Source organism: Oncorhynchus keta, chromosome 23 (assembly GCF_023373465.1).
Source record: "Oncorhynchus keta strain PuntledgeMale-10-30-2019 chromosome 23, Oket_V2, whole genome shotgun sequence".
Classification (NCBI taxonomy): Eukaryota; Metazoa; Chordata; class Actinopteri; order Salmoniformes; family Salmonidae; genus Oncorhynchus; species Oncorhynchus keta.
Genome location: NC_068443.1, coordinates 21,906,746 through 21,930,761, shown reverse-complemented (window position 1 = coordinate 21,930,761; position 24,016 = coordinate 21,906,746). Strand labels below are relative to the sequence as shown.

At 40.9% G+C, this 24,016-nt stretch overlaps 2 protein-coding genes across 2 annotated transcripts; both read left to right on the top strand.

The window, feature by feature from the left end:
* The first annotated feature begins 7,592 nt into the window (after positions 1-7,592).
* LOC118401998 (forkhead box protein Q1-like) lies at positions 7,593-9,208 on the top strand. The gene has a single exon (XM_035799777.2). The coding sequence runs from the start codon at positions 7,826-7,828 to the stop codon at positions 8,723-8,725; it is 900 nt and encodes a 299-aa protein (XP_035655670.1). The 5' UTR covers positions 7,593-7,825; the 3' UTR covers positions 8,726-9,208.
* Positions 9,209-15,106: 5,898 nt separating this feature from the next.
* On the top strand, positions 15,107-18,452 carry LOC118401673 (forkhead box protein F2-like). The gene is made up of 2 exons (XM_035799256.2): positions 15,107-16,591; positions 17,742-18,452. The coding sequence occupies exons 1-2, from the start codon at positions 15,595-15,597 to the stop codon at positions 17,915-17,917; spliced, it is 1,173 nt and encodes a 390-aa protein (XP_035655149.1). The 5' UTR covers positions 15,107-15,594; the 3' UTR covers positions 17,918-18,452.
* The last annotated feature ends 5,564 nt before the right edge of the window (positions 18,453-24,016 follow it).

The following is a 24,016-nucleotide window of genomic DNA, read 5'->3' as shown; positions in this document are numbered from 1 at the left end:
AAGAACATGTGGTCATGTGTATGTCCTTCAGTTGTCAACAAGAAATGGCTGAATAGTTATAATTTGCATTAACTATGGATGGATTCAATTTTGTCTTACTTAAATGCACTATGGTGTGGGGAAGGAGAATATTTCACATACATCTAAAGTAAACATATCATTCTGAGCTGAGGTGTGGTAGTGCTAAAGGAGAATGAAAGCATTGGCGTTAGCCATAGTAATGTTCACTCCAGAGGTTGACTCTGCTACAGCATGGCCTCAGTCTGCTATGTCCCTTTGGAAGAGGTTGGAGAATGTTGATAGGGCATAGAGAGGTGATCAGCTGCTACTGTATGCCCTTTGCCATGCCAGTGCCACATAGACCCTTAGCATACCTCTAACTTCAAACCAATAATGGTCTATCTTGAAATTTTACCAATAGAATTCAGGAATCCTCAAGACATCCATGACAGTCGGGCTAAATACAGTAACATTCACTGCCACTGAAATACGATGCATTACAGAGGACAGGGTTTACAGTACAAGCCAGCTGGCTATGGTTCGGTACCACAACAAACAATGCAAAATCTCCATGTTGTGAGTCCCTTTCACAGGGTTTTGCGAAACTTTTGGTGGGCATCCCCTGGATTAGATGGCCTAACCAAACCCTGAAACCAACAGAGATAGAGAAACAGACAAATGATTTTTCACAGTGACCAAATAGTATGGGTGATCTTCCTTCTCTTTTGCTAAACTGTGCATGACCTTGAGATGAATGCTGACCCAGAAATGGGCTTCCCTTGCTCACTCTTTGCATATTTCCAGAATGGCTTCCAGCTAGACGCTCGGTTTTCACAATTATGGTGTCACCGTCGTATAATATCTGCATAACTTCCCTGTTCCTTTAAGTCATCAGTAGCCTTAAGGCTATTTATGTAGTCCTTTCCTGCTGTAAAATGACCAAATTGCCATCTAGTGTCCTGGGTGGAATGTTATTAATACGTTTCATAAATAATACACTTTTTTTTCTTCTTCTCAAAATTCAGTGTTTCTATGTCAAACGGTTTTGTAATATTTCAGTCTCCTGTGATGTACAGTACCAGTCAAAAGTTTGGACACCTAATCATTCAAGGGTTTCTTTATTTTTACTATTTTCTACATTGTAGAAGAGTGAAGACATCAAAACAATGAAATAACACATACGGATGTCATGTTCGTCGTATAGAGGAGACCAAAGCGCAGCGTGATTTGAAGACATTATTCTTTTAATTAGACGAAGAAACACTAAACAAATGTACAAAATAACAAAACGACCGTGAAGCTATATAAACTGAGTGCTGACACAGGCAACTACACAGACAATAACCCACAGGTAAACCAAGGAATATGGCTACCTAAATATGGTTCCCAATCAGAGACAACGATAAACAGCTGCCTCTAATTGAGAACCAATCTAGCCAACCATAGACATATAAGCCCCCATAGACATATAAACCCCTAGACTAGAGAAACCCCTAGACAATACAAAAAACAAACACACCACTGTTGTCACACCCTGACGAAACCAAATAATAATGAAAACAAAGATAACTAAGGTCAGGGCGTGACAATGGAATCATGTAGTAACCAAAAAAGTGTAAAACAAATCTAAATATATTCTATATTTATTATATTATATTATTATATTATATTATTATTATTATTATTATACTATATTTGAGATTCTTCAAAGTAGCCACCCTTTGCCTTGATGACAGCTTTGCACACTCTTGGCATTCTCTCAAACAGCTTCATGAGGTAGTCACCTGGAAACCACCTGGAAACGATTTAAATTAACAGGTATAACTTGTTGAAAGTTAATTAGTGAAATTTATTTCCTTCTGAATGCGTTTGAGCCAATCAGTTGTATTGTTACAAGGTTGGGGTGGTTTACAGAAGATAGCCCTATTTGGTAAAAGACCAAGTCCATATTATGGCAAGCACAGCTCATATAAGTAAAGAGAAACAACAGCCCATCATTACTTGAAGACATGAGTTCAGTCAATGTGGAAAATTTCAAGAACTTCGAAAGTTTCAATGTAGTCGCAATAACCATCAAGGCCTATGATGAAACTGGCTCTCATGAGGACCACCACAGGAAAGGTAAAACCCAGAGTTACCTCTGCTGCAGAGGATAAGTTCATTAGAGTTACCAGCCTCAGAAATTGCAGCCCAAATAAATGCTTCACAAAGTTCAAGTTACAGACACATCTCAACATCAAGTGCTCAGAGGAGACTGCGTGAATCAGGCCTTCATGGTCTAATTGCTGCAAAGAAACCACTACTAAAAGGACACCAATAAGAATAAAATACGTACTTGGGCCAAGAAACACGAGCAATTGTCATTAGAACGGTGGTAATCTGTCCGTTAATCTTATGAGTCCAAATGTGAGATTTTTGGTTCCAACCACCATGTCTTTGTGAGACGCAGAGTAGGTGAATGGATGATCATAGAATGTGTGGTTCCCACCGTGAAGCATGGAGGAGGAGGTGTGATGTTGTGGTGCTTTGCTGGTGACACTGACAGTGATTTATTTAGAATTCAAGGCACACTTAACCAGTATGGCTACCACAGCATTCTGCAGCAATACGCCATCCCATCTGGTTTGTGCATAGTGGGACTATAATTTGTTTTTAAACAGGACAATGACCCAACACACCTCCAGGCTGCGTAAGAGCTATTTGATCAAGAAGGAGAGTGACGGGGTGCTGCATCAGATGACCTGGCATCCACAATCACCTGACCTCAACCAAATTGAGATGGTTTGGGATGAGTTAGACCGCAGAATGAAGGAAAAGCAGCCAAAAGGTGCTCAGCATATGTGGGAACTCCTTCAAGACTGTTGGAAAAGCATTCCAGGTGAAGCGTGTTGAGAGAATTTCAAGAGTGTGCATTGCTGTCATCAAGGCAAAGTGTGGCTACTTTGAAGAATCTAACATGTAAAATATATTTTGATTTGTTTAACACTTCTTTGGTTAGGACATGATTCCATATGTGTTATTTCATTGTTTTGATGTCTTAACTATTATTCTACAATGTAGAAAATAGTAAAAAAAGAAAGAAAGAAAAACTCTTTAATGAGTAGGTTTGTCCAAACTTTTGACTGATACTGTATATAAAGTATAATATTGGAATGCAAAATCTAAATTGAATACATTTCAGCTATATATCTGACATGGTACAGAGGTGTCTTCTTTTTGTTAAGACCATAATCATGTGTGTGAGGTGTATACTTTTGATTCAAAGTAGATTTGTTTAAGACTACCAAGAAACACTCTGTGTGACCCTGATTTAGCTCACTGCAATAAAAGGTTCAAGATAAATTAATTAATCAAAATAAGTAATTAATCAAAAGAGACCAACATTCAGTACCACAGCAACAAGGGGGAACAAGTATACACAGGTAAATTGTCTAGGTGCTGCTGTTTCGGAAAGAAAGGCTCACACAACAACATCGGTCTCTACGTGGGTGCTGGAGTTGGCATGAACATGCTTTCAGCTCTATCAAAAAAAGTGTTCTGATGTGTGATCATGAGAACACATGAAAGTGTCACTTTGCACTTTAAAACTATTTGTTTTTATTTTGTCTTCTTCACACTGAAATCCACAAGTGTGAATGTTCTTCAAGACAAAACAACTTAAGACTCACTAAGAGTTAAGCATTACCCCCGCCCGCCCTACCTGCCTTGTGATCAGTGTTGAACATGTCGTTCAACTGTCACGCCTTGGTCTTAGTATTTTGTGTTTTCTTTATCTATTTGGACAGGCCAGGGTGTGACATGGGTTATTGTGGTGTGTTTTTTGTCTTGGGGTTTTGTGGGGTGACTAATTAGTCTATGGCTGCCTGAGGCGGTTCTCAATCAGAGTCAGGTGATTTATCATTGTCTCTGATTGGGAACCATATTTAGGCAGCCATATTCTGTGAGTGTTTTCGTGGGTGATTGTTCCTGTCTCTGTGTAGTTGTTTCACCAGACAGGCTGTATAGGTTTTCACGTTCCGTTTGTTGTTTTGTATATATATATATATATATATATATATATATATATATATATATATATATATATATATAGGTATTTCATGTATCGTTCTATTTCATTAAAGAACATGAGTAACCACCACGCTGCATTTTGGTCCGCTTCTCCTTCAACAGACGAACGCCGTTACAGAATCACAAACCACACATGGACCAAGCAACGTGGAAACAGGCAACAGCGGCAGCAGGAGCAGCGCGACAAGAATTTCTGGACTTGGGAGGAAATCCTCGACGGGAGAGGACCCTGGGCTAAACCAGGGAAGTGTAGCCGCACCAAGGTGCAGCGAGAGAGGGACTGGACATGGGAGGACGAACTGGACGGTGAAGGACCTTGGGCTCAGCCTGGAGAATATCACCGCCCCAAGGAAGAACTGGAGGCGGCGAAAGCGGAGAGGCGCTGGTATGAGGAGGCAGCACGGTGACGCGGATGGAAGCCTGAGAGTCAGCCCCAAACATTTCTTGGGGGGGGGGGGGCGGGGGGCTCACAGGGAGTATGGCTATGCCAGGTAGGAGACCTGCGCAAACTTCCTGTGCTTACCGGGGGCTAGAGAGACCGGGCAGGCATCGTGTTATGCTATGGAGCGCACAGTGTTTCCAGTGCGGGTGCATAGCCCGGTGCGGTTCATACCAGCTCTTCGTATTGGCCGGGCTAGAGTGGGCATCGAGCCAGGTAAGGTTGGGCAGGCTCGGTGCTCAAGAGCACCAGTGCACCAGCACGGTCCGGTCTATCCAGAGCCACTTCCACACACCAGTCCTCCGGTGGCAGCTCCCCGCACCAGGCTTCCTGTGCGTGTTCTCTATCCAGTTCCACCAGTGCCAGCACCACGCATCAGGCCTACAGTGCGCCTCGCCTCTCCAGCGCTGCCGGAGTCTCCCGCCTGTTCAGCGCTGTCGGAGCCTTTCTCCTCTCCAGCGCTGCTGGAGTCTCCCGCCTGTTTAGCGCAGCCAGAGCCTTCCTTCTCTCCAGCGCTGCCGGAGTCTCCTGCCTGTTCAGCGCAGCCTGAGCTGCTAGACTGCATGGAGCAGCCAGATCTGCCAGTCTGCATGGAACAGCCAGAGCTGCCAGTCTGCATAGAGCTGCCAGTCTGCATAGAGCAGCCAGAGCTGCCAGTCTGCATGGAGCTGCCAGTCTGCATAGAGCAGCCAGAGCTGCCAGTCTGCATGGAGCTGCCAGTCTGCATAGATCAGCCAGAGCTGTCAGTCTGCATGGAGCAGCCAGAGCTGCCAGTCTGCATGGAGCAGCCAGAGCTGCCAGTCTGCATGGAGCAGCCAGAGCAGCTAGATCCTCCAGTTAGCCAGACTCTTCCAGATCTGCCAGTCAGCCAGACTTTTCCAGATCTGCCAGTCAACCAGACTCTTCCAGATCTGCCAGTCAACCAGACTCTTCCAGATCTGCCAGTCAACCAGACTCTTCCAGATCTGCCAGTCAACCAGACTCTTCCAGATCCGCCAGCCAGCCAGGATCTGCCGGAGCCAACTACCTGCCTGAGCTTCCTCTCAGTGCTGAGCTTCCTCTCAGTGCTGAGCTTCCTCTCAGTGCTGGGCTTCCCCTCAGTGCTGGGCTTCCCCTCAGTGCTGGGCTTCCCCTCAGTGCTGAGCTACCCCTCAGTCCCGAGCTGCCTCAGTCCCGAGCTGCCTCAGTCCCGAGCTGGCCCTCAGTCACGAGCTGCCCCTCAGACCAGTGGGGTTCTGGGTGAGGACTATTAGGCCATGGTCGGCGATGAGGGTGGATTATCCCAGGACGCGAGGGGGAGGAACTATGACATTTATGGAGTGGGGTCCACGTCCCGAGCCGGAGCCGCCACCATGGACAGACACCCACCCGGACCCTCCCTATGGTTTTGAGGTGCGTCCGGGAGTCCGCACCTTAGGGGGGGGTTCTGTCACGCCTTGGTCTTAGTATTTTGTGTTTTCTTTCTTTATTTGGTCAGGCCAGGGTGTGACATGGGTTATTGTGGTGTGTTTTTTGTCTTGGGGTTTTGTGGGGCGTCGACGTAGTCTATGGCTGCCTGAGGCGGTTCTCAATCAGAGTCAGGTGATTATCGTTGTCTCTGATTGGGAGCCATATTCTGTGAGTGTTTCATGGGTGATTGTTCCTGTCTTTGTGTTTGCACCAGATAGGGCTGTTTCGGTTTTTCACTTTTCATTTATTTTGTAGTTTCCGCTTGTATTGTTTTTCCTTCATAAAAAAATGTATATCATGAATCATCATCACGCTGCATTTTGGTCCGATCCTTGTTCTACCTCTTCGTCAGAGGAGGAGATAGAAGAGAGCCGTTACATCAACGAGTAAAATAAAACTACATTTTGCAGTAGCTTGGTGGTAGTTCAACTAAATTCAAATCGAGGTAGTTTTTTCAGTAGTTGATTACTTTTTTTCCATGTAGCAGTGTAGCTAACTACTGGAACAACGCTACTTTTTTTTCGCAAAAATGTGATTAAATATGGTTGCCTAATTTTCACTTGACACATTGCTTTTGTGTTTAATAGGCTAAGTTACACATTCTGTTCACATATGACCACACAGATATCGGTTCTTGCAATTTGTAGTCTGTGACATTTCTGATTTACATACTGTATGATCATTTTTAACGCAGTAGTTTGGATGTAGTGAACTACTTTTTCAAAGTAACTTTAGTCGAGTAAACTACAGTTTTCGTAGGGGTAACTTTTGTGTAGCTTAACTTCATTTGGTGTGAAGTAATTGGTAGCTTGGTAAACTATCTTTTCAGAGTAGTATCCCCAACACTGCTTGTGATGTCCTCTCTACATTAACCATAGTTTAATAAGTATGGAATTACCACACACCAGCATAGGACAACTGAATGTTAACTATTTATAATGGCATTTTAAGTTTTCAGCCTTTTACAGTAACATTAGCCTACTGCTGACTTTACAGAGAATTACTTGACTATGAGTGTGCTTCTGGGATGTCCCCATGATTGACAGCTGAGATAGCTCTTATTTGTTTGATGAAATGCTTTCTTTCCTAGATGCAGAGCAGGCAAAGAGTAGAGAAACTGTGGGAAAATAATATTCAAAGTAATACAAGCACTGTATAGCATCTTTATATAAAAATATTTAAAAAATCAGTGGAGGCTGCTTGCATCAAATAGGGCATTATTAAGTGCATCTGCAGACAAATGATGGCCAAACTGAAACATTTGAAGAATTCAAACAAAACGATAATAGATCAGGTATAACTCTCCATAATGATGGTATCCTTCTAGACAGAACGGATGGAAAGGAAAATAACGCCACCTGTTGTCTCAGGTGAAATACTCCAGAGGTGTCTACTTTCACAGCCTGATCGAGTTACACATGAAAGGTAGCCTATACTTGTCTTGTTATGCTGAAAACAGGAGGGTGAAAGGGCTATTCATCGTATTTCCAAACAAACACTTACATAAAAATAGATATGATGATTTACGATGTGTCATAAACATTGAGAGTGCATGATATTTCAGTTGTTCCAAAATATCCATAATCATCATCTCGCCCCGCCTTGTTGGGTTGGTACTGAGGTGAGCCTGTGCTATAAACAGGTCACCAGACAGACAGGAGGTGAGACGAGCTAGTGAACCCAAAGGTATGAGGACGGCGACTTCATCGGGTACTTATAGGATATTTTGACTGAAAGCGCTCTGCGTTTTGACACATTTACGCACAAGACAAGACTTCCTCTGAGGACGTGCCTGTTTTTACTTGAGATTCGGATACAATTTGGATAGAAAACTAGCAGTAGGCTATAGGATAAATAATAATAGACAACATGAAACTTGAAGTATTCTGTGGAAACCACCACAACGAGGTGAAATCTTTGCAGGAGCTGTGCAGCGATGTCGAGGGCAGCGTCCGCTCGCCTCTCTCCGGTGAGGAAGAGTTGGGTTCGGATGGGGACTGCGTGGCGCACAGCCCGCCACCTGTCACACCCGACGTAGACGGCATAGGCATTGGCAAACCGTACATACGGAGACCAAAACCTCCGTACTCTTACATCGCACTGATTGCCATGGCTATCCGTGACTCAACATCTGGTCGTATGACTCTGGCAGAGATCAATGACTATCTGATGAAAAAGTTTCCATTTTTCCGGGGCAGCTACACTGGTTGGAGAAATTCGGTGCGCCACAACTTGTCACTTAACGACTGTTTTCTAAAGGTCCTCCGGGACCCGTCCAGACCCTGGGGAAAAGACAACTACTGGATGCTGAATCCTCACAGCGAGTACACCTTCGCTGACGGAGTGTTCCGACGCAGGAGAAAGCGCATCAATAAAAAGACAGGCAAAGAGCAAAACGTCTCCGACCATACTGCCGACGAGAACGCGCAAGTCACCATCACATCCACACCCCCAGCCACTAAAACCGGACCCAGCAGTGCCAAGTTCTCCAGTTCCTTCGCTATAGACAGTATCCTCAGCAAACCGTTCAAGAGACAGGAGTGGGCAGAGGATTCTCCCACTGTTGCTGCATTACCGTGGCCCGGTTACACTCAGATGATGGCACACATTATGAGAGGATCACCTGTCGCCTTGCCACATCACGCCCAGTCGATGTTCCATGTGGACTCATACACTGCGCATGTGCTGAGGGCATACGGTGGTGGATTTTATTCCGAGAGGGACAATCGCAAAGACAGTTACCCCGCAGAATATTATTCAAAGGCATAATCAGTTTACCAGATAATCTCTACAGTACCAACGCCAACTACTTAAAAAAACTGACGCTTACCACCTATTAGAAATAGAACGTTTGTTGTCGTAATGGAGCATGCATTTTATTGCATTACCTTAAATGTGGACAACCAGTTACCTACACAGTGCGTCGTATTATTTCATCAGGACATTTTAGTATGGACATTTAGAGTGGGGAGGAGTAGGCTTTATGTCATTCCTTTGAGGTTCTGTGGTAATTTCCCTTTAAATCAAGGGCATTTTTTTGTGCTATACAGTGTACAGTTTATGATGTATAGATTATAGGCTATTTATGTCGTTGGTTTGTTGAAAAATTGTTACTTTCGACAATCAGTTGACCTTCAGAACATGCTATTTATAACATTTGGCATGTCATTTGTGCTAGTCGAGCTGTTTGTATGTTTTTATTTTTAAAAACACGATTAATATTTGTAATAAAGAGTAACTTTAACGTTGAAATGTGATGTGTTTCTATCTTTATTATCTTATTGAATCCATAGCGCATAGATTGTGGAAAAAAAAGATATACAAGATATCTTCCCTACAAGTTGTTTTCAAGAAAAATGATATTCAAAACGTCAAAATGAAGGGAACCTTTGAGAGATTAATTATGAATGACTAAATCCCAATATACCGTCAAAACCACTGACAGGTGTATGTTGTAGGCCTGCAGGTGCATTTAAAAATAAATGTAAAAATAGCCTAATCGACTTGGTCTGATATCCAACCCTTTTCAAAACACTGCTTTACCATTTCTATCAAGGCGACATATTATTAGGTTAATTTTATTCGCTCGCTGTCAAATTGAAATTGATTGGGACATGCGCGTGACATGATGCCTAATTCGTAAGGCTTCGTTGACTGAAAGCTGTCATTCAAAACGTATCCCTATCATTGTCAGCACTCAAACAATGAATGTGCTGAATGAAACACGTCGATAATGTTGTAAATATTCTTACAGTATAGGCTATTGTCGTCTCGCCTAGACTATCGCTGTATGAAATAGAGCATAAACACATTCAAAGGGAAACCAGGGTAGGAAGGCCAGAGAAGGGAAATAAGGACGGACGGAAGAACAAGGAAGGAGGACCTGAAGATATCGAAAAGGGTTGCGAAAGGCTAGGCTAATGGTAGGCTAATAGTAGGCTATATATCACATCTAACTTTAATAAATCACTAAACATGATCCGGTCCCGCTTAAAAAGGACGTTCAGCTTATGAAGGCTTCATAAAACCTTCGCAATGCCTTCATAAGCACTACATAAATGTGTTACAAACAATCTATAACCTTCTGTCGTGCTTTATAAAGGGTTCCTAAATATCGCATAGCTGTGTGAAATAATCACCAATGTCAAATGTGAAATAACCCACTATGTCAAAAATGATTTAAACACCTGCTTTATAAATTGTGACATATTGTGCTAAAAGATGGCAGACACTCTCTAACTTGAAGTCATAGTCACATTACACCTAATCTCATTCCCAGACCCTTCCTCTCAAAAGCGCGGAAGGGCTGGTAGACCAAACCATCAAACTTGAAAAGCATTACTCGTTTGTATAATCTACCAACCAATCATCTCCTACAACACCTTCCGCCACGTGTGGTTTGCACTTCTGTCCTATCGGCCCGACGTCTTGGCAATAAAGAGATGTTTGGTAACTCTTATTGGGATGGTTTTCCTCACACGCGCGACACACATTGACCAGGATGTAGTCTTTCTTCTTCTCGGTAAAGCCATTAATAAATAGCTAGCTATGTCCTTTGCTAATTAGCTAGCTGGAAGGTAGGGCCTGATGTTTTTTCTCTCCCTTGAGGCCAAGGGGAATGGTTTCCACTAGATAGCACAGCCACAAGTCAAATGGGCTTAATTGTACAAATGTATGAGGACAAAAATGAGTTTATTGGTCTTAATTTCAGGTTAGGTTAGGCATAAGTTTAGCAGTGTGGTTAAATTGTGGAAATGGGCAGAGTTGAGCCACAATTCTGACTTTGTGGCTGGGTTAACTAGTGACGACCAGGTGTAATGTTTTTGTTAGCAAAGAACATAGCCTGATGACAAATACTTGACTCAGTAAGGTCGTTCCCGTTGAATTATATAGTCACTCCCACTCAGGTCCAGGTTTGAATGGTTGATATCCCAGGCTTATATATGATGTGTGAGCAATAGCGTTAAATGTACTGTAGTCTACAAAAGGAAATTCAACATAAGGAACTTGAAAGTGTCTTTATTCTGGAACCAAGATACATGTTCCACAGTACACAAACAAGCACACAACAATATAACGAGCCATACTGTGCAGGTGCTGGGCCCAGTCAGGTCTTTCACCCACTCCGCCACTGACTTCACCCACTCCCCCGCTGAAAGATCAGCCACAAAGTGATGCCACCTTTGTAACAGGTTGTATTCAAGCCCTAGTCTCCATTATGGGAACAGAAGAGGAATGCCTGTTGCGGTAGTCTCAGGAAGGACTACTCCAAATAATCTTGGCTCTGACACGCATACACGCACACACACTTAAACTCAGGCTTTGCTGGTCCATCAACCCATCTAAATACCCCTCACACCGTACAGCAACCTGTAGATCATGAGAACCATAGATGTATAATATATTTATTGACAATGTATGTAGTGTCCTGTAATACTTTAAAGTGAGACTCCTTCGGTCAATCATAACACATCCATAAGGACTCTATATCACATGGCACTGAACTTACTTTAAAGTCAGACACCTTTGGTCATTCATAACACATACTAACAGATACTAACAGCTAAAACAAATAAATATTAAAGACATCTTTAAACCATACATTTCCTTTTATTTTTACATTTTTAAAACAATACAAATACTTTAAGTTGAAAAAAGTCCAGCAATGCAATTACATTGAACATTACACAGGGCTACGAATAGAATAGCTTGTCCCTGAGCTGGTGGACAGATGATTCTTGTCTCTGCCTGCTGGAGGTAGACAGTAGCATGTTGGTTCCAACCTTAAAAGTAACCACAAAGAAAGTTAGCAGGTCTGTTAGAAAATACCTTTGCCACACCATCTGGTTAAGGACATTTCTGTGCTGAAACAGAAATACTCTAAATGGGGGAGATGAGAAACTAATTTTGATTCGTTTTATTAGATTCCTCTTAAATTTACAAATCTCATGACATGACTATGAGACATTGATGTTTATTGGGGATTTGTATTTGGTTGAGCCTATTAGTTGGCTACATTTTGTGTTGGTATAGTTAGCTAGCTATGTAACTTAGCTGGCTAGCAATTGCTGTGAAGTCCCCCAAATTATTTGAAATAACGATTGAGGTTGCTATGTAATTTAACTCATTGCTTAACTACTACAAACTCATTTAAATTACAATAGATAACGCTTAACTTACACATGTTTTGCTGTCCAGTGGCACCACAAGTGGGAATTTGATTTGCGAATACCATCACATGGGGGCTTACTGCACTGCAGAAACACCAGTGAACCAAACAACAGTGCATGCTTTAAATGGGAATTAAAGGGAAACTACACTCAAAAAATGTACGTTTCTAAGATTTTTCCCGGACCACTTAAGGGGTCCATGGTTGCATTTTAATTAAGCATTGTTGTGAACACAGAAAATCTCATTTTTGGTTTCTCTATTAAAAAAATTGTGAGAAAGCCAGAAAAAAATTGGGTAAATCCGAAACCTGGAAAACAAATCCAAGATAATCAAATTTGCGGAACAAAATGTATGAATTAGGCAAAAGAGAAAAACTGATTTAAAATGCACTACTAAATTGTTTTTTTTTGCTATGCAAGACTGCACTTTCGAGCGTGTCATCCTGCAGCACAGCATTATGGGGAAAGTTAAGGTCAGGTACAATATTGGCTATGCACCAAGACGGAAAGAGGTTGGGCCAAACTATAAATGTTTTAGAGTAATATATATGCCATTTAGCAGACACATTATCCAAAGCAACTTACAGTAATGCGTGCATACATTTTTACATATTGGTGGTCCCGGGAATTGAACACACTATCTTGTCGTTGCAATGCTCTACCAAGATGCTTGACAAGGTTAATATGATTTCTAGAGTCTTTATTAAGCGTTGCTTATGCCACCCTTTATAGAGCACAGGTTTATGTCCTATTTGACATAGTGGGTTATGTCACATTTGACTTTGCTGGTTATGTCACACAGTTATGCCACATTTATGAACCCTTTATAGAGCATGAAATAAGGTTATATATGATTTGCAACACATTTATGTAGTGTTTATGAAGTCTTTATGAAGGCTTTATGAAGCCTTTATAAGCTGCAGGTCATCTAAAGCGGGACCAATGATCCAATAACATGAGTTATATCCCTTCAAATGTTTCATATATATTATTGGAGATTTAACCTAACATTGTTACCAATATCACAGTAGGCCACTTCATATTTAGGCCTACTGCGTTACAAGAATCATTAATAAATATCGTTATTTGCAAAAATAAGTTGGCATACTATTACTACTAGTAATAATAATAACAACTACAACAATAATAATACATTCAGCTATGATGTTCTTTATATAAATTATGTTTATCATTATTAATGTGGCACAAATGTCATTATTAATTGGTTCCTGTATTGGGGCAGAAATACGCCAAAGTATTTTTCTGTGTCCGAGAAGCTTACAGTGTGTGAGTGGATACAGACATTCAGTATATAAATATATATATATATTGGGTCTGAAGTTACAAATAGCCGAAGCCTCAAATAGAGACACATGAGCAGGGTGAGAGAGAATCACGATGTAGACTTTAAGTGGATTTCAGTCCACATCGATTTTTTGTTAGATTTTTACCAAGACGATATGGCAGTATCTCTCATTCTGTGCCATACATTTTCAAAACCTTCCAAGTATTCTTCTGTGACTGAGACAAAAAAGTTCCTTGAACCAGCTGTGCATCCTGAACGCAGCGGGGTTATTATTGCCGGAAATTCTGAGGAGATTATGTTCTCTACCTTTGTTTTTATAATGAAAAATGATCTTATCTCCACATCCTTGTTTGGTTAGGAGTTTGAGCTTGTCATTTCTAACTGTTGCATCAAAGCTATTGGCTTAAAATACCTTACTGTTATTACACATTCAACGGGTAGGACAAATTGCTAACACCGCGTCTCCAAATAGCTTGAATGTCGTCATTAAATCTTTGAATTGATCAGTTTTGTTATTTTCCTGTATTGCCTTATAGGAATATAAATGCATATTTGGTTAAATTATATTGCATGTACATCCAAAGGTGTCTATCCATGTTTCCTCGATTATTTTTTATTTGGATTGCCTGAACTGACTTGAATTTAATTTGAACTTATCCTGATCACATTAATTGGGAGAGGCGACACTTCCTACCAGTTTTCGTTTGACCTTCTTTTGTTTCCCCAAACATAATCTCTTTACAAGCATTGTGTATGCATTACGGATGGTACAATGTTCCCCAGCATATGGGCACAATTGGCATGCATGCATGGTTTCTTCTTTTACATTATAAGGCCTAGACTCATTTGTTTAGCTTCTAAATAATTATAAACGCAAAACGACAGAACAATAACAACAAAATAACATCATAATCATCATCATTAGGGCACTATAAATATGGAAACATTTACATCTATCTCCAAGACCTCATTTGGATCTGTGCAATTAATTCAGCTCTCCGGGGATATGATCCAGGCTCGAGCCCGTAAACTGACACTCGCGCGATGTGTGTGGTATACTGGCAGCGCCTGATGGAAAAAGCATGCTTCCACTCATGGCAAAGTCCTATCCTGAACATCCCCCAACAAATTAACACGACAACTATAAGGACTATTGTTACCTTTGCTAGACAAAACCGCAAGCTCGAAGAAGCTCTGACTGTTCAGGAAAATACTATTATCTGTAGTTATCTACTCTTCTTGTCTTTTTTTCCCATCTTCAAGTACATCATAGGTCCAATGTGCTATCATTCAAGCGATACCTATTTTGAATAAGGACAACAGAGAGCATCATGAATGAACACAATAATTAATTAGAATACTATCACAGTATATATATTGTACAATGTAATATATATATATATATATTGTACAACTAAACTAGAATTCTACTAAATAGAATAGGGCTATACTGTGTTTCTGTCTCTCTGGTATATAAGCAAGCGGTGTCATAGTTAATTTGGAGCCATTGCCTTCATCCTTTGGCTGTTGCAGTGTTGACTGCAGTGTCTAAATAAGTTTGATAAATGGTGTAATTGCGTGTATTAGAGTTGTGAGGAGCGGGTGGGAGGAGGTCTCTGTTAGTCCTCTGCTCTGCGCTGTGTTATGTGTGGCTCTTGCTAGAATTATGTCTGGACGGAGGCCAGATCTGGCAGGGGTTGGATCTGGAGATCCTAGCGATTTCTTAGAGGGATTTAACCGGGATCTATAGAGCAGAGAGAGATTGAAGAATTGATAGGTGGTCGAGTTTTGTTTGGCCGAGTGGGATATGCGCAGAAAAGTCGAAGAGCTTTATGTTTCCCCTCTCAAAGGGTCATTTCCAGAGATGGACACAGTGAGACGGAGTAGGAGCAGCGGCCACACCGATACACAGCTGCTTTTCCTGATTAAAACAGCAATACACGTGCAGTGAATCGCCACTGGACACTAACTTCTTCGATTATCCATTTGGAAACATATTTTTTAGAACGTCTGAAGTAGCTGACTGAAGAGGATTTGGTGTAGCCTACTTCTTGGACATTTCAGGGTAGTATTAGACATTTCAGCTCAGTGGAACAAAAGTCGAGCAAGGCATTGGTCATAGCCTACACTTGTCCTTCTGTGTCTCTAAAGTGGACGCAAACATGACGACTGAGAGCTCACAGCAACATCTGGTGCCGTCTCATCCTCTGAGATGCAGCCCAGCAGCCGGAGTGATGCACGCCACACCGATGAGCGCACAGCCAGTGGCGGAGAGCTCAACAAATGCATCAACCAAAGGGAAAAAGGGCAACTCTGGCTTGAGGCGACCTGAGAAACCGCCCTATTCATACATCGCCCTTATTGTGATGGCTATCCAAAGCTCCCCGACAAAGACGCTTACTCTGGCAGAAATATATCAGTTCCTTCAGGCCCGTTTCCCGTTCTTTATGGGGTCTTACCAGGGCTGGAAAAACTCAGTGAGGCACAACCTGTCTTTAAACGAGTGCTTCATCAAACTGCCTAAGGGCCTCGGCAGACCAGGGAAGGGCCACTACTGGACTATAGACCCGGGCAGCGAGTTTATGTTCGAGGAGGGATCCTTCCGTCGCAGACCTCGCGGATTCCGTAGGAAATGCCAAGCTCTGAAACCAATGTATCGAATGATGAATGGCATCGGTTTTGGAGCATCGATACTTCCCCAAAACTTTGATTTCCAGAACCCCTCCGCGTCCTTGGCATGTCATGCCAACGGTTACAACCTGGACGTGATGGGGAACACGGTGCCAGGGAGCTACGACGGGCTGGGTGGAGGGCATCATGTCCCCCATATGTCACCAAGCCCCGGGTCCACCTACATGGCGGCTTGTCAGGGGGCGTCTAATGGAGACTACTGCCCGGACAACAGTAGTAGCCCTTTGCACACCTCCCCGGCTGCGATGGCAGTGGGCACTTTGGACTGTCATTCTCCCTACGCCAGTGCTTCTCCCTACGCCAGTGCCCCCTCACACTGGGCATCACCTGGTATGTCTCCATATATCAAGCAGCAATCCCTGGCCTCAAACAGTCCCACATCCTCCGCCTTGCACTCCAGCATGTCCCCATACTCTCTGGAGCAAAGCTATCTCCATCACAACGGAAGGGACTCATCTGACATTTCAGGTAGGCTTTACTTTCTTGTCAATATAGGCGAACACAATCTTTAATTGGTGCAATATATGGCCAATTATAAAATATACAACTCGTATACAACCAATCGTCCACTCCGATGGATAGTTTGCATTAAATAGTTCGTATTTATATGAGCTATTTCATTTGTAAGTAGTCGAGATGGGCAATTGCAAATTGCGAATCAGAGTAGACATCTGGCCTAGTTAGGCAACACGGACATTACTCTGCTTGTCCACTTATGACCAAAAGACTATTACAGAACTATGAAAATATGACGAAAAATAGAAACAATAAAGTCATATTTATAACAATATTAAAGCAAATGCTATTGCCAAGATTAACAGAATCATTCCCAATAAAGTTGAACACGTAGCCTAGATTTTATTTTCAAGTCCTTATTGAAAATGCTCCAAACCACAATATGTGACATGACAATAATATGACAACACCCAATTATGTGTAAATTCATATACAACAATATATCTATGTCAACACTGAATACAGTTTTACCTATCTATAAAAATGGTTTATTGTGACCATTGTGAACATGTGATCTTTTCGCAATGGTCTCCAAAAGGTTTACACGTATTGAACAACACATAAATGGTATAACGGTAATATTACTGAATTAAATAAATAGGTTCAACAAAAACACCACTGCTGTTTCTGAAATAGTTATAGATTTTACAGGTATTAGGCTAAAGCAGCATTATCCCAATTCTGTCGTGTACGTAATAAATATAAGGCAAATTCAGGACTAAATAGAAAGCAAAGTAATTATGGTATATATTTAAAATGTAATGAAAATACAACGACACTCACAACATTCTGAAATGCCAACCTTAAATTTACAAATAGGTCTACTATTTTCACATTGTAAAAGTAATGTTTCATAAATTCGTTTGTTTTTCGTGGTCATGTATGCTCTAAATGATCTGCATGTTTAAGGAAAAATTCAAGCCTACCATTTTATAAAAATAATTGGAGTATATTCCATTTAGATAAATACAACGTCCAAATATTGGCACCTATAGGCCGAAACACACGCCATGGATTGCAGTCATTATGTGTATTATAATAAGTTGTTGTAGTATTTACAAGGTTTGTGTTTGACTGTCACGTCTCTTCCATCTGTTTGCAGTGGGATTATCTCGATACTCAAGCCCTTCATCGCCAGTGTGTGACAGGAAAGATTTTTTTTTAAACTTTAACGGGATTTCTTCGTTTCACCCGGCGACTGCCAGTGGATCATACTATCACCAGCTACATCACCATCACCAGAGCGTCTGTCAGGATGTCATGCCATGCATCATGTGAAATAAACGCAATAAGACCATTGCCATCTTGGATGAAGCTCACGTGAACTACACTATATACAAGCTATACGCTTATACCATTTGTCCCTTGCCAAGTCCGGTACAAATATCTAAGACGAATTAGGGGAATGTAGTCTATATATACATAACTCTATTTGTCTCTGAGAAGGTCTGTGTCACGACACCATTCCGTAGAAATTAAAAACGACTGAGTGCATGAAGTAAAAAATTGAAAAAAATGCATGTATTGCCATTGCCCAACACGTTGTCAATCACGGCTCAGACAGCTCGTCCATGCCATGATCTATTCAGAAGTTATTGTATCATTCAATATTGTAGGTTAGTGTGTGAGTACCAGTTATCGACATGGATAAAATGTCATATCCAACCACATTACATGTGTTTACTTAAAAATACATGCACATTCACCCTGGGTTATCTTTAGATATTTGCACTTACATCTAGACCCCAGAGTTGTTTTTTAAAAAGATTTCGCTGTAGGTTACAGCAAGCCAATAAATATATATATTTTAAAACTGTTTGGGTTAGTTTTTATTCAAAGATAAATGTATACAGCAAGGGAATTATTTCCCAAGATTGCGTTTGAGACCATTTGACCACTTTATGACAATGAGGTATTTTGGTATGTTGTTTTTGTTATTGCAAACCTTAATATAACTGTTGTTATTGTTATAGCATAATATTTGAATTCAATGAATGCACTGTTTACAAATAATTACAAACATATTAATACCTATAATGTATTATTCAGCATATACTGTACAAATGCAATGTTTGATTTAGTTATCAATCAGTAGCCTTGCGAAACATGAATATTAGATGGACATTTCAATTAGAAATGTAATCAAAGGTAAAGTTACATTGCAACAATGAGAATAGGAACCCTGGTGAATGGTGAATCGGGGAAAACACGAGAGCCAACCAAATCCACATCCCTAAAATCTGATGTCTTAAAAAAAAGCATAGCTAAAATTACGATCACAGGCAGCTCACCTTCTCCATATACAACTGAAACCTAGTACTAATTTAACCCTCCTGTTGTGTTCGTTTCATGTTCTGTGTTTCCAGTCCAAAATGACCGCCCCATTATAGCTGATTATAAATCCATAATAGCACATATATTATCACCTCATGTTGTGTTAGATCTTTTGATCAACTTAAGTTATTGTGAACATTACAAGTTTTGAACTTCTATTTGCTATTTATGGCCTGTAGGCCTCATTGACCTGAGCTCATTCAAGTCGTTTTGAGTAACGATAGCATAATGTATGGGTTATTTTGACTATAACAAACACTCAGATGAAACATATTGTGCTATTTATTACAGACTACTTTGTGTCAAAATATAACAATGGCTCTCTCCTCCTCACCAGTGTCATGATGAAAGATATGTTCAAGAGCCTCACATACAGTATATCGTTTGGTCATTGTGCTGCCACAGAATGAATTGTGAGCAAGGCCTCAAAAAAACTTTTATATACCAGAGCTGCGAGAAAAGTTCTATATATTACTGAAACAATGCTGCGACTGTTTGTGAGAATGCCAACAGGAGTGGTTCCGTGGGGAAAAGATTCTATTGGGGAAAGGTTCCCGTGGGGGTTGCCATGGAAGCCAAGAAGGGGAGTGAGGTGTGTGTGTGTGTGTGTGTGTGTGTGTGTGTGTGTGTGTGTGTGTGTGTGTGTGTGTGTGTGTGTGTGTGTGTGTGTGTGTGTGTGTGTGTGTGTGTGTGTGTGTGTGTGTGTGTGTGTGTGTGTGTGTGTGTGTGTGTGTGCTCAAACACACATGCATGGGGGTCTGGGAGAGGGAAGTGTGTACATCTGATTAATGGGCATGTGCCTGAACTCAATTTTATACACTAATTGTAGTCTCACCCATTCACTTCTAATGACCGGTCACAACCGGGAACACCACAGGTGTACAAAAGTTACATAAAACACTCCAGATGAAATTAAAATCATCTACATATATTGTGTGTGTTTAGATGCCCTGTGTGGACAAAGTCATGGAACCTTGTGACAATCAGATTAAATAAACTACATTTTTCAGAGAGAAACCTCGTAAATCGGTCCAATTCGACCGGAACCCAGCAGGAGGGTTAACATCGACAAATTTAGAAACATTGCGTTTGAAAACGAACATCTCTTCATGCTAGAGATATTACAATAAAATAGCTCATCTGAATGTTGTGCGCTTTCTTGCCGATCTTCGCAACAAACATATGACTTGTACTCTATATAGTGTTCATTTAAATTATTTAGTGAATTAATATCCAATGTGATCGACTATCTAACATGTTCATACTAATATGAACATATTGTTACATAATTGTTACAGGATACATTTTATAAATAATCATGAGGGCATTAGCGTACATTTTAAATACAACATTTGAGAAATCTGTGAAATGGGGACTTTGAAAATGCAGCATCCATTACAAACATTTAAACATACTATTCAAACAATATGGTTTATTCTCTAGATCCTCATTTATCAATCTGATTTGGAGGAATGACTCTGTTGTGTGTGGGCAGTTGTTTTCTAGATATCACTTGGTTTGACTTATTTTAAACAGTAATAAACGTGTAGCATACACGTTTGGATGAAATTGAGGCATAGCTGTGTAAGAGAGAAGAGAGAAAGAAAATAGAAAAAAGTTTGAGAATTTTCCTTGGTTGGCCTTTGTGAAATGAATAATAGCTAAAAGGCATCAATTGTTTTGCCTGAAATCTGCATAAGTCAAACAATAGTGAAACAGAAGGTTACTCAAGTTTGGATTTGAGGCTATTAGTTATGCATACAATTTGGTCACAAGTCCCTCTATTGCAATGATGTACCGATGTCACCACCTAGTGGTACTGGCTTACCTGTACACCTCTCATGGACAGAGAAATGGTTAGAGGGATATTATTTTTTAACTTTGTATTTGTATTTATCAAGGATCCCTATTAGAAGCTGTGGTCAAGCAAAATTAAGGCAGTTATATACAGTTTAAATATTACATTACATTACATTTCATAACACTTTACCCAATACATTTAATGTGTTCCCTCAGGCCACTACTCCACTATCACATATTTACAATACAACATCCATGTCTATGTGTGTGTAGAGTGTATATGTGTCTGTACCTCTGTGTGTGTCTCTTCACAGTCCCCGCTGTTCTATAAGGTTTATTTTTATCTGTTTTTTAAAATCTGATTTTACTGCTTGCATCAGTTACCTGATGTGGAATAGAGTTCCATGTCGTCATGGCTCGATGTAGTACTGTGCAACTCCCATAGTCTGTTCATGACTTGGGGATTGTGAAGAGACCTTTGGTGGCATGTCTTGTGGGTTATGCATGGGTGTCTAAGCTGTGTGCTAGTAGTTTAAACAGACAACTTGGTGCATTCAGCATGTCAACACCTTTTACAAAAATGAGTAGTGATGAAGCCAATCTCATCTCCACTTTGAGCCATGAGATATTTACATGCATATTAATAATGTTAGCTCTCCGTGTACATTTAAGGGCCAGCCGTGCTGACCTGTTCTGAGCCAATTTGATTTTTTTCGAGGTCCCTCTTTGTGACACCTGACCATATGACTGAACAGTAGTCCGGGTGCGACAAAACTAGAGTCTGTAGGACCTGCTTGTTGGTAGTGTTGTTAAAACGGCAGAGTAGTGCTTTATTACGGACAAACGTCTCCCCATCTTATCTACTGTTGTATCAACATGTTTTGACCATGACAGTTTACAATCCAGGGTTAGTCCAAGCAGTTTAGTCACCTCAACTTGCTAAATTTCCACATTATTTGGCAATATCAGTTGGTTTTATGATGAATGAGCCATCTGATTCAATGAATGATGGAGCTGAGTTTGCCTTTTGCCCAAATCGTAATGTAAGGTGCTCCAAATTTTTTAACTATCATTCTTTATGTAATTTATATTTATTTCAGAGTGGAGTTTCTTCTTTTTATTCAGTTTAGTCACATGATTTCTCAATTTGCAGTACGTTTGCCAATCGGTTGTACAGCCAGACTTATTTGCCATTCCTTTGCCTCATCCCTCTTAACCATACAGTTTTTAGAATAATTGTCTTAATGGGTGCATGCTTATTACTAACTGGAAAAAGCAATTTCATAAATGTGTCAAGTGCAGCATCTGGTTGCTCCTCATTACACACCACATACCAACAAATATTTTTTATATCAACAACATAGGAGTCACAACAAAACATATTGCATGACCTCTTATACACTGTATTAGGCCCAGGCTTCAGAACTTTGATTTTCCTAGACATGGCTACTATATTGTGATCACTTCATCCGATAGATTTGGATACTGCTTTAAAGCAAATTTCTGCAGCATTAGTAAAGATGTGATCAATACATGTTGATTATCAGTCAACGTGGTAGGTTGTCTGATAACCTGAACCAGGTTGCAGGCACTAGTTACAGTTTGAAGCTTTTTCTTACGCGGGTAGCTTGATGAAAGCCAGTCAATATTTAAATCACCCAGAAAAGATACCTCTCTGTTGATATCACATACATTATCAAGCATTTCTCACATGTTATCCAGATACGGACTGTTAGCACTTGGTGATCTATAGCAGCGTCCCACCAGAATGGGAGGTGAGGCAGATGAACCTGTTATCATTACTTCAACAGTATTGAACATGAGATCCTCTCTAAGCTTTACAGGAATGCTGTTCTGAATATAAATGGCAACACCTCCACATTTGGCATTTTTGTCTTTTCTGAAGATGTTATAACCATGTATTGCTACCACTTTATCATCAAAGGTATTATCTAAGTCAGTTTCAGACGTTGTCAGCATATGAATGTCATCTGTTACTAGCAAATTATTGATTTCATGAACATTGTTTCTTAAGATAGATATGTTAATGTGGGCTATTTGTAACACTTTTCTGGGATGCTTGATTGTTTTCATAGCTTTACTGGGATGCTCAGCAGAAGTAGCCTTGCTCATGTAATTTATGATAGTGCAGGGTGAGCTGCACACAGTGGATTTCCTACTAGGGCACACAGCGTTGATTACAGTAATGCATACAATAGCTGTAGGATCAGCAGAGGCCTTCAGAGCAGTTAGAGGGACACGAATTATGTTACTTAAATTGTGTCTTTCAACACCCCTGGTATAATGTACATTTGTTGAAGCATTATGACAACTCCGCGACACAATGGTAGGGATTAACTGAATTGGGCTTGGGATTTGGGCTTGATAAGTGATTGTCTCAAAGCACCCTTATAACGCTGTGAAAAGATCCAGGAACCCAAATGATTGGGTGTATCCAATCCTCCTTATAAAACAAGCTTTGTTTCCAGAAGGTATCAAAATGGTCAATTAATGATACACACAAAAGAGCGGTAATAGTTTCATAGCCAGTTATGGAGGGCTAAAAGTCTGCTGAAACATTCATTCCCACAATTTAGGGAGGTCACAGGGCCAGATATTATGGGGAATTTGTTGGTGTCAAGCAGAGACCCTACCAGTTCTTTGAAATCTTCAGCTGTTCTGAGCTGCCCTTCATAATGTCATTGAATCCCCCAAGAACCACAATAGACTACATTTCCTGATGCAGGTTTAAAATGTTTGGGAGCAGCTTATTGATGTCCTGTACTCGTGCTTCTGGATAGCGCAACGTTTTTGCTCCAGGGGCTGAAACATTTCTTACCATTGAACTGCCCAATACAATGGCCGGAGAAGGGGATGGAGAAATCTGCCCATTCCTACCTCTCACACAATTCAATTAAACTTTCACGGGCCCACGAGAAGCAGGAAGGCATAAGCTCGCTGCTTCCGACAATAGGTTCAGACCTCTCACAGCAGGAGATCCCCGTCAGATCCAAAGAGAGAGAAAGGAGCCTAACTCGACAACAAAGCCGTTGCTGGAGTCATCACAGCCGTCGCAGACACAGGCAATTCCAGAAATGAAGGCGCAGGTAGAACAGGCACCAGTGCAGCTATTCCTTATGTCATTCTGCTCCGAACCTCTTGTAGACACTCCAGTCCACTGAGCATCCTGCCTCTCTCTGCCTTTGGTTTCCACGAATTGTGACATGGGACCAGCACTGAATG